Raw genomic sequence first — 12,645 nt, forward strand, 5'->3', positions numbered from 1 at the left:
ATGACTTTCCCATCAGGCTATACCTGGATATAGATGCTTTGATGTGAACAAGCACCCCCCAAATATCTGGCACAAGGGGCATATATAAAAAGATACTGGCTGCTTTGGAAGCCACTTGGCAGGACCTTACTTAGTGCTAAAAGACCCTATGATCAATCAAGGGCATCTAAATATTGCATGCAGAGACAAACAAACATGTTTAGGAAGAGTTTTCAGGTAGGGAAGACGAAGAAGCCCTAAAAATATGAAGAGAGGGGAAAATGCATCCTGTCAGGAAAGGTTAGAGGAGACCTGAGTCAGATGGAGGTTTGGCAAAGGTAGATGAATGGCTGGAGGTGAGGGCAGAGAGCAGCTCTAGAACTCAGAGTTGCAAAGCCCTGAAAGTTTTCACACCTCTCCGCTTTTGGATCCTCCCAACCCCATTAGCTCAGTTTCTTAGTATCTCTAGTTTACAACAAAGAGACCAAAAAACCCAGGAGAGATCAGTGACTCAGGGGGTACGTCTCCTGTGTGAGACCTTGCACTAAAGTGCAAGAGGGGCTCAACGACAAAAGAGAGTCAGGGCTGAGTTCTTGGAGCTGGCGAGTCAGACGATAAGATAGAATTCACAAAGCTTTCATGGAGACCAGGCAGGGAAATGGCACAAAACGAGATGCAAACTTACAGTTATAAGAGCTGTGGCAGAGAGACAAATTACTACTGCTGGCCATGACCAGCAAGTCTTCATGGCAGAGGGCATCGCTGGTCCTGACCATGGAAGATGGACTGAATGGGTATGATCTCATGCTCAGGGCAGCCTTTGGGAGCTGAGGGGCTGCAGTTCTTATCCATTTGGTTTCCTTGAGGTACAAGGAAGGGAATTTTGAGGATTGAGGCCAGAACTACTGATTTAGTACTGACTACAAAGGACTTCAATTCTAGGCTAATGAGTTTGGATTTGATCCTTTGGTAATGAGGGAGCATTCAAGGCCTCTAATGGGAACAGTGCCATTTTCAGATCCTACCTTTTAAAAATATTAGTTTAGTTCTACTATAGATTAAAGTAGTCCTATTCCAGAATGAAACAGAGAGTGGCGTGAGCTTTATTAGGAGGCTGTTATTATGGTACAAGAATGTGATTGCTTGGGTCTGCAGGGGAGACTGCAGATGAAAGGGAATAGAGGAAGGTACTGACAGAGGCATTTTTGGGGTCAGTATTTTCCTTGGGTCTTACCTGGTTTAATGTAGTAGATAAAGAAAGAAAGTCAAAATGATATTTGGATTTCAAGTCTCAATCTTAGGCATAATGATGGTATTATGCAAAGAGATGGAGAACATAGATAAGAAGCAACTTCATGGAATAAATAAATGATTATTGATCCAAAAGTCAGGTGCCATTTGGTTCTGAAAGACATTATTAAGAACTAACTTTTAGTAAATTAAATTATTCAGGGAGAAAAGTGATGATACAAGTTAACTGGATAGAAGAATGCAAAGATGAGTGGGAATATGGGAGTCTAGTGCATCTTGTTGAATGTGTGGAAGGTTATCTCTATGGATGGATATATTTCTACCCATTTATCTTCTGTCAGGATGAATGGATAGAAGAACTGACAGACTATAGAAGAGTAGAGAAGTTGGAGAGCCAAAATAAGGTAGTAAAGTTTCAGTAGCATGAGAGAGTGGAACGAGGAAAAGATTATGGTTTGGGAAGAAACGACATGCTAAGAAAGAGGACTGCATTAGCAAGGAAGTAGTGATCAGGTCCATTTTGTCGCAGGTCTTGAATAAAGTGATGCCCAGAGATCGATGAAAAGAATTCACCGCTTTAAATATGAGAAGGAGAATTGTGGCAGTGGGCACAGGTGTAAAGGAAGGCAATGTGACCTATTTAGCCAACTGGATAAACTGAGAAAACTCAGACAATTCCAGAGATCCTGGTGACAAAGAGAGACAGGGATAAGTGATTTGGTGAACAAGATTGATTAATACTCTAAAGTAAGGGGTTGGATGATACATGAGAGTCTTAAAATATTAGGTCTATGCCTTGAATTAAACTGTATGTTTGTCTTCTTTACAGACTAGTGGTCCTAGAACCCAAGCAGTAGTGCCAATATGGGAGGTAAGCCCCACAACAGCTCAGAGTTGCCTCCCTTCATCCTGACAGGGCTCCCAGGGCTGGAGACCTCCCAACACTGGATGTTTCTGCTCCTTGGTATCCTCTACATTGTCTCCATTGTGGGCAATGCCCTTATCCTTTTCATTATCAAGGAGGAACAGAGTTTGCATCAGCCTATGTACTACTTCCTATCCCTGCTATCAGTTAATGACCTAGGTGTGTCCTTTTCCACACTGCCCACGGTGTTAGCCACATTTTGCTTCCACTTAAGAACGATCAGTTTTGATTCTTGCATGGCTCAAATGTTCTTTATCCACCTCTTCTCCTTCATGGTCTGGAATTTTGCTGGTTATGAGTTTTGACCGCTATGTGGCCATCTGTAACCCATTGCGTTATGCCACAGTGCTCACTGATGCCCGTGTGGTGCACATGGGCATGGCTGTCATCATCCGCAGTTTCTGTATGGTTTTTCCACTGCCTTTCCTTCTGAAGAGGTTGCCCTTCTGCAAGGCCAACGTACTCTCCCATGCCTACTGCCTGCATCCAGATCTGATCCGCTTACCCTGTGGTGACATCACCATCAATAATATTTTTGGTCAATTCATTGTCATCTCTAACTTTGGTCTGGATTCTGCACTCATTCTCCTCTCCTATGTGCTCATATTGCGCTCTGTACTTGCCATTGCATCCCAGGAGGAAAGACTTAAGACACTCAATACATGTGTGTCACACATGTGTGCTGTGCTCATGTTCTATGTGCCTATGGTTGGTGTGTCCATGGCTGCTCGCTATGGGAGGCATGCCCCACAGTACATGCACACACTCATGTCCCTTTTCTATCTCTTTTTGCCTCCTATGCTCAACCCGGTCATTTATTCCATCAAAACCAAAGAGATTCGACAGAGGCTTTGCAAAATACTACTAGGAAAAAAGTTTTAAGCAGGAGAAATGTTAAAATTCCAAGATTCCAAGGATATATGTTGTTAGTCCACAAATTTGAGTTTCTAAAAACTGCTTTGACAAAGCTTTTTAAATTTCTTTTTAGTCACTAAGCAATATTAGGATTTCTGCCTGACAATAGTTATGACCCAAGCCAACAGGTTTTGACCAGGTAAACTGGGTCATAATTTAGCAAAAACAAATAAAGAAAACAAAACAACGTTTGCTCAGTTTCCCTTTTTTAATCCAAAAATATATATTCTCATAACTAGTCCCTCATTTCAGTGTGGTATATTTGTCTTATCTTTGCTGAAACTGAATCAGCACAAAAGAAATTGTGGAACCTCTGTCATAATGGGTAAAGGAATTTGTTTCCCCAAGTTTATGTCAAACGTAGTTCTATTTTTTAATTTTTTTGAGGAATATTCTTACTGTTTTCTATAGTGGATGCACTATTTTACATTCCCACCAATGGCGTGTATGGGTCCAAATTTCTCTACATGTGTCGTCTTTTTGTTATTGTTATTTTATTTTGTTTTGTTTTGTTCTGTTTGTTAATAGCTATTTTGAAGGTGTGAGGTAATATCTCATTGTGATCTCAATCTGCATTTCCCTAATGGTGAGTGATGTTGAGCCATTGTATGTCTTGTTGACCATTTGTAAAGTCTTATTTGGAAAAATGCCTATGCTACTCCATAGCCCATCTTCAAATCAGGCTATTAGTTTTTATCCTATTAAATTGTAGGTGTTCCTTATATATTTTGGAGATTAACCCCCCCTTATCAGATATATGGTCCGCAAATATTTTCACATTTGCCTTTACACTTGATTTTTTCCTTTGCTATGCAGAAGCTTCTTAGTTTGGTGTAGTCTTAGTTGTTTATTTTGTTTTTGTTACCTGTGCTTTTGCTGTCATAACCATATGATCCAGCAATCTCACTTTTGGATATTTATCCAAAAGAATTGAAATCAAGATGTCAAAGAGATATTGCCATGCCTGTGTCACAGCACTATTTAAAATAGCCAAGATGTGGAAATAACCTAAATGTCCATCAGCCAACGAAGGGATAAAGAAAATGTGTCATATACATAAAATGGAATACTGTTCATCCATAGAAGGAAATTCTGCACTATGTGACAATATGGAGGACCTTGAGGACATTACCCTAAAGTGAAATAAGACAGTCACAGAAAGACAAGTACTGCATGATTCCACTTACATGAGTTACAGAAAATAGTCAAATTCATAGAATCAAAGAGTGCAATGGTGGTTGCCAGGGGCTGGGGAAAGAGGGAAATAACCAGTTATTAATTGATGGGCATAAAATTGTAGTTAAGCAAGATGAATAAGCTGTAAAGATCTGCTGTGCAACATTGTATCCATAGTCAACAATAATATAATGTGAACTTAAAAATTTGTTAAGAGGGTAGATCTCATGTTAAGTGTTTAAATAAAGGTTTTTACAAAGATTATGCAAAAGAATATTAGTTAAAATTATATATATGTTGTAGCTCTTCATGTCAGCATTTGTTCCATAAAATACACACTATTTATCAACTTTTTAAAAAAGATTTAATTTATTTATTTGACAGACAGAAGTCACAAGTAGGCAGAGAGGCAGGCAGAGAGAGAAGGGGAGGTAGGCTCCCTGCCAAGCAGAGAGCCCAATGTGAGGCTCTATCCCAGGACCCTGAAATCATGACCCGAGCCGAAGGCAGAGGCTTTAACTCACTGAGCCACCCAGGCGCCCCTACTTACCAACGTTTAAGATAAAATCAAGACAATTGTGATATAAATTGTACTAAGTAACCTAGGTTTCAAAAATAAAATGTAGTAAAGTGTGTATTACAATATACACCATATATGTTCACATACACACCATATATGTTCATATAAATATGAACAATAGAAATTCATTTATTAACAAACAATAAAGAAACAATGAAAGAGGGCACACTGCATAGCAAAACATGAGACCTATGCAACGATATATTCTCCCTAAATCCATGGTCTTATAAATGTTAATGGTACTTTTTATGACAAAAAAAGAGAGGAAGATAAGAAATTAAGCATTCAGGGTGCTGGGGTGGCTCAGTGGGTTAAGCCTCTGCCTTTGGATCGGGTCATGATCTCAGGGTCCTGGAATCGAGTCCCGCGTCAGGCTCTCTGCTCAGCAGGGAGCCTGCTTCCCCCTCTCTCTTTGCCTGCCTCTCTGCCTACTTGTGATCTCTCTCTGTGTGTCAAATAAATAAATAAAATCTTTAAAAAAAGAGAAATTAAGCATTTAATTTAAGACATTGTAAAAGAATAAAATATTACATAAAATTACTTTAAAACAAAAATGTTAAAAGGGCTGAATGACAGTGAAAAAGAAATACTAAAAATAGTCCAATAATCAATCTTTAACAAACTCCCAAAATAGACCAACCTCCAAAAGTCTAATGAAATGAAAAATAAACTTAAGAATCATATATAATACTAGATTAGAGGTATCTTTTTAAATTACAGTAGCATGTCCTATAAGTAATATGAAGTCTTGGATGAATGGGTGTTTCAAGGAAAATTATAATATGTAAATCCATGAAGACTTAACTGATAATTGAGGAAGAAATGAAAACTTAACAATTACACTCTCACATCTCCAACATATTATAGTACAAGATCTTTTTTCTTTGCTTTTCTCCCCACATTTCAAGAAATAGATCATGTTTTTTATATATCTTGTCATAAATAAAATTAGAAAACTACAAAATAGCACATATAATTCTGATAAACAATATAGAAAAAAACATATGTCAGCAAACAATCCTGTAGACAAACACATTAATGGGAACATATGTGTAAATACTGAAAGTTGTGAGTACAATTAATAATATAAACCAAGAATAATCAACATTATTCTAGGATTAAAAGAATGACTCATTTTTCAGAAATTCATCAATATAGTTCATCATATTAATGAGAGGAATCATGAAAAAAATATGTAAGCAATAGTAGATTCCAGAAAGGGTAACTAATGAGACCAAAAACCCAAAAATATATAAAAATAAAATAAATTTTTCCATATATTTTCTTAATGTGTTATATTGTATACTTTCTGGTTAAAATTTTAGAAATTTGCCGTATATATATATATATATCTTTTTTATTTTTTGTCATCACTTACCACTTTCTGGAGGAATCTTTAAGCGATGAAGTGAAACTTGAAATAGAAATAAATGACTATTTTGGGGCGCCTGGGTGGCTCAGTGGGTTAAAGCCTCTGCCTTTGGCTCAGGTCATGATCCCAGGGTCCTGGGATTGAGCCCTGCATTGGACTCTCTGCTCCGTAGGGAGCCTGCTGCCCCCCGCTTCTCTGTCTGCCTCTCTGTCTACTTGTGATCTCTGTCAAATAAATAAATAAAATATTTAAATAAAAAAAAAGAAAGAAATGAGTATTTCACCTTACCCTGTATCTGTAACTTGATACAAAATCCTGACAACTCTAGATTTTGATTTTTCCAATCTTTACCTCTACCTAACAACTGTTGCTACCTTAATTCTGGCTTTCATTATCATCTTCACTTCACTTGGCAATATCTTCCAAACTGATCTATTGTTTAATGATCTTTTCTCTTGTTTTCTCACACTGCAGCCAGAACAATCTTCTTAAAGACTCTATTTGATTACAAAACCCTCTAGCCTTCAATGGCTCTTACTGTCTATGGGTAAAGTCCAAAAGCCTTAGCATGTCTCTTAATAATATCACCACTGTATTTCTGATGTCTTAATATCTCAACCATCCCCACTCTCCAAACAATGTTATTTTGCTCTGGCCATATGGAACTATATGTGATTCCCAAACCAATAGGCTGCTTTATGCCTCTGTACCTTTGTTCTGAAAACTTTTACTTAGAAAATCTTGTCCATTTTTATCTGCCTAGAAATTGCATATCATTCTAATTGTTTATTAAAAATATGTATTAGACAGATACAATGAGCCAGACAGTGGTTCAGCTTCTCAGTTATCTGCTCTGTATAACATTTTAAGGAATTCCTTTACTACCTGCCTTCTAGCTACATGGTCCCCTCATCTCTAATAGTGATAAAACAGAGATTTTATTATTTTTATATTTATAATGTATTTGTGTAGAATTATACCACAGCAGCTAGATATCGTTCTGTACTACTTCATATATAGCTCCTATTTGAATCATAAGCCTCCTGAAAGAATGAATTGTTTAACATTAGAAACAATGTGAACTTTGTACAAGGCAGATCATAGCCTTAGAAAAATCCCAACTTCTCTGAACCTCACAGTTTACTCATCTGTAAATTGTTACCAAAATAACCAGATTATATTTTTATAAAGTTTAGAGATAATGTTTGCAAGATGGTTGGTACATTGTTTGCATATAATAAGTACTCAAAAAGGAAAAATCTTACATTAAAATAACCAAATTACTCTTAGAGCTTAACCTTGTAAAATAGTACACATTTTGATAAATGCTTATTGATTGGGTAAATGAATGAATGCAATCATATTATTATTATTTGCAAGTGATATAGTTTGTGGATTAAGAAAACACAAAGATCTGGGAGAACCATTTTGCATGTCAACTGACCTCAAAAGAAAGCTAGGGTAGCAATTTTAATATCAGACTAATTAGATTTTAAGCTAAAGACTGTAGCTAGAGATACAGAAGGTCTCTGTATCATTCTTAAAAGGTCTATACAACAAGAGGATCTAACAATTGTAAATACTCATGCTCCCAACATGGGAGCAGCCAACTATGTAAGTTAACATTAGTTATTATGGTTAACATAACTGTTAACCATAATAAGGAGACATATTGATAATAATACACTAATAGTTCAAGACCTCAACACTCCACTCTCAGCAATAGACAGATAATCTAAGCAGAAAATCAATAAAGAAACAAAAGCTTTGAATGACACACTGGACCAGATGGACCTCATAGATATATGCAGTACATTCCACCCTAAAACAACAGAATACTCATTCTTCTTGAGAACAGACCACATTCTTCTGCAGAATAGACCACATACAGGACACAAATCGGGGCTCAACTGATACCAAAAGATTGAGATTATTCCTTGCATTATCTTAGACCACAACACTTTGAAACTGGAATTCAATCATAAGAAAAAAATTTGGAAGAAATTCAAACACATGGAAGCTAAAGACCATCCTACTTAAGAATGTTTGAATCAACCAGGAAATTGAAGAAGAACTTGAACAATTCATGGAAACCAATGAGAATGAAAACACATCAGTTCAAAACCTATGGGGTATGGCAAAGTCTGTCCTAAGGGGGAAACACATAACCAGCCAAGCATCACTCAAAATAATAGAAAAATCCCCAAAGCACAAGCTAACCTTAAACCTTAAAGAACTGGAAAAAGTACAACAAATAAAGCATAAGCCAAGCAGAAGGAGAGAAATAATTAAGATTAGAGCAGAGATCAATGAATTAGAAATCAGAAATACAGTAGAGCAGTTCAACAAAACTAGAAGGTGGTTCTTTGAAAGAATTAAGAAGATTGATAAACCACGGCCAGACTTATCCAAAAGGGAAAGAGAAAGACCTAAATTAATAAAATTATGAATGAAAAGGGAGAGATCATGACTAACACCAAGGAAATAGAAACAATTATCAGAAATTATTATCAACAACTATATGCCAATAAATTAATCAACCCAGAAGAAATGGATGCCTTCCTGGAAACCTATAAACTATCAAGACTGAAACAAGAAGAAATTGACAATCTGAGTAGACTAATAACCAGTAATGAAATTGAAGCAGTGATCAAAAATCTCCCAAAAAACAAGAGTCTAGGGCCTGACGGATTCCCAGGGGAATTCTACCAAACATTTAGAGAAGAAATAATACCTATTCTCCTGAAGCTGTTTCAAAAAACAGAAACAGAAGGAAAACTTCTAGACTCATTCTATGAGACCACATTTACCTTGACCCCCAAACCAGGCAAAGACCCCATGAAAAAGGAGAATTTCAGACCAGTATCCCTCAACAAGATCCTAGCTAATAGGATCCAACAGTACATGAAAAGGATTATCCATCATGACCAGGTGAAATTTATCCCTGAGATGCAAGGGTGGTTCAACATTAGTAAATCAATTAATGTGACAGAACACATCAAAAAGAGAAGATAGAAGAACCATATGATCCTCTCAATTGATGTAGAAAAAAATATTTGACAAAATACAGCATCCTTTCCTGATTAAAACTCTTCAGAGCATAGGGATAGAGGGAACATTCCTCAATATTATAAAAACAATCTATGAAAAGCCCACAGCAAATATAATTCTCAATAGGGAAAAGCTGAGAGCCTTTCCCTTAAGATCAGGAACATGACAAGGACACCCACTCTCACACTATTGTTCAACATAGTGCTAGAAGTCCTAGCAACAGCAATCAGGCAACAAAAAGAAATACAATGTATTCAAATTGGCAAAGAAATCAAACTCTCTCTCTCTCTTTGCAAAGGACATGATAGTTCATGTGGAAAACCCAAAAGACTCCACCCTTAAATTACTAGAATTCATACAGCAATTCAGTAATGTGGCAGGATACAAAATCGATGCACAGAAATCAGTTGCTTTCCTATACATTAACAATGTAACTGTAGAAAGAGAAATTTGGGAATAGATCACAGTTACAATAGCACCAAAAAACTTAAGATACCTTAGAATAAACCTAACCAAAGAGGTGAAAGATCTATACTCTAGAGACTAAACAACGCTTATGAGAGAAATTGAGGAAGACACAAAGAGATGGAAAAACATTCCAACATTCCAGATGGAAAAACATTCCATCCATTCATGTATCAGAAGAATAAACATTGTTAAAATGTTTATGCTTCCCAGAGAAATCTATACTTTCAACACCATCCCATCCAAAATACCAATGACATTTTCAAAGTGCTGGAACAAACAATCCTAAAATGTGTATGGAACCAGAAAAGACCCAAATCACCAAGAAAATGTTGAAAAAGAAAAACAAAGCTGGGGGCATCACGTTGCCTGATTTCAAGCTCTATTACAAAGCTGTGATCACCAAGACAGCATTATACTGTCACAAAAATGGACACATAGATCAACGGAACAAAATAGAGAGCCCAGAAGTGGACCCTCAACTCTATGGTCAACTAATCTTTTACAAAGCAGGAAAAAATACCCAATTTGGAGGGGGGCAGTATCTTCAATGAATTGTGCTGAGAAAATTGCATGGCTGTATAGGGAAGAATGAAACTTGACCATTCACTTACACCATACACAAAGATAAACTCTAAATGGGTGAAAGAACTCAATTTGAGCCAAGAATCCATCAAAATCCTAGAGGAGAACATAAGCACTAACCTCTTTGATATCAGCCACAGCAACTTCTTTCACGACACGTTTCCAAAGGCAAGGGAAAGTGGAAATGAGCTGTTGGGACTTCATCAAAAAAAGCTTCTGCACAGTAAGGGAAAGTCAACAAAACAAAGAGGCAACGTATGGAATGGGAGAAGATATTTGCAAATGACATTACAAACAAAGGGCTGATAACCAAGATCTATAAAGAACTTCTCAAACTCCGTTGAGAAACAGAGAACAAATACTCAAGTCAAAAAGTGGGCAGAAGACATGAACAGACACTCCAAAAAAGACATACAAATGGCTAGCAGATGCATGAAAAAATGTTCAACATCATTAACCATCAGGGAAATTCAAATCAAAAGCACATTAAGATAGGGGGAACCAGGTGGTGGGTATTAGGGAGGGCACGTATTGCATGGAGCACTGGGTGTGGTGCAAAAAACAATGAATACTGTTACACTGAAAAGAAATTTTAAAAATGCATATATATACAAAGTGTATATATAAAAATAAAAAAATAAAGTGAATTAAAAAAATACCATCTTACACCAGTTAGAATGGCAAAAATTAACAAGGCAAGAAACAACAAGAGTTGGAGAGGCTGTGGAGAAAGGGGAACCCTCTTACACTATTGGTGGAAATGCAGAGTGGTACAGCCACTTTGGAAAAAGTACAGAACTTCCTCAAAAAGTTAAAAATAGAGCTACTGTATGACTCAGCAATTGTACCAAAGATACAGATATAGTGAAAAGAAGGGCCATATGCACCCATGTTCATAGCAGCAATGTCCCCAATAGCTAAACTGTGGAAAGAGCCAAGTAGGCCTTCAACAGACGAATGGGCAAGATGTGGTCCATATACACAATGGAATATTACTCAGCCATCAGAATGGATGAATACCCAACTTTTCATCAACGTGGATGGGACTGGAGGAGATTAAACAAAGTGAAATAAGTCAAGCAGAGAAAGTCAATTATCCTATGGTTTCACTTATTTGTGGAGCATAAGGAATATCATGGAGGACATTAAGAGGCAGAAGGGAAAAATGAGGGGGAAGAAATCAGAGGGGGAGATGAACCATGAGAGACTATGGACTCCAAGAAACAAACTGAGGGTTTTAGAGGGGAGAAAGTTTGGGGGCATGGGTTAGCCCAGTGGTGGGTATTAAGGAGGGCATGTATTGCATGGAGCACTGGGTGTCATACACCAGCAATGAATCATGGAACACTACATCAAAAACTAATAATGTACTAACATAATAATTAAAAAAAAATTTAAAAACCCCACAAAGATCTGAGAAGAAAAATCACTAGAAATTGAAAAAATTTGCCAAATATAGTAATACAAAACTGGCAATTTCAAAAACAACAAATATTTTAATTCAACTCTCGAACTTAAAAATTTAATTTCTGTCAGTAATATTGCAATGGTCTATGTTATGGAACAAAACTTCATGTATGATTGATGTGTTTAAAAATAAACTTGAGGGTTGCCTGGGTGGCATAGTCAGTTACTCTTGATTTCTGCTGGGTCATGATCTCGGGGTTGTGAGATGAACCCCAGGTTGGATTGCATATTGCAGGTGGGATCTGTTTAAGATTCTTTCTCTCCCTCTCTTTCTACCCCAACCCCCCTAAAAAAGTAAAATAAAATTAAAAAAAAATAAGTTGGGTGAATGGACACAAAAGCACGTGCCTAGGTTGAAAGGTTAAACAAATACTGAAAGTGTCATTTCTTCCCAATTCAATTTACTTAATTCTGAGTATTCTGGGGAATACAACAAGATGATTTTAAAACTCATTTAGAATTTTTACACAATGGAGATTACTTTATATAGAGTATTTTAAATATGGGAAACAACTGGGGGGGGGTGGGGGAGGTAGGGGTGTGGGGACACCTGGATGACTCAGTCGGTTAAGTATCTGCATTAGGTTCAGGTCATGATCCAGGTATCCCAGGATCAAGCCCGGCATGGGCTCCCTGCTCAGGGGGGAGTCTTCTTCTTCTCCCTCTGCCCCTCCCCCACTTGTGTGCTCTCTCTCCCTCTCATAAATAAATACATACATACATACATACATACATACATAAATCTTTTTTAAAAGTGGCAAATGGGACAGGAATTGAGTCAACCCCCCAAATGTTAAAACACGAAGGAAAAAAAAATTAGAAAGCTATACTACTTGAAATAGAGGCTATGGTTGGGACACCAGATTTCTAGCACAGTAT

At 37.1% G+C, this 12,645-nt stretch overlaps 1 protein-coding gene across 1 annotated transcript; it reads left to right on the top strand.

Annotated features, from left to right (window-relative positions):
* The first annotated feature begins 2,094 nt into the window (after window positions 1-2,094).
* On the top strand, window positions 2,095-3,037 carry LOC111159545 (olfactory receptor 51I2-like). Its single transcript, XM_022522074.1, is given in 2 exon segments — window positions 2,095-2,429; window positions 2,431-3,037. Coding segments are annotated over 2 exon segments (942 nt in total).
* Window positions 3,038-12,645: the final 9,608 nt, after the last annotated feature.

Source organism: Enhydra lutris, unplaced genomic scaffold (genome assembly GCF_002288905.1).
Source record: "Enhydra lutris kenyoni isolate GAN:26980312 unplaced genomic scaffold, ASM228890v2 scaffoldscaffold68, whole genome shotgun sequence".
NCBI lineage: Eukaryota > Metazoa > Chordata > Mammalia > Carnivora > Mustelidae > Enhydra > Enhydra lutris.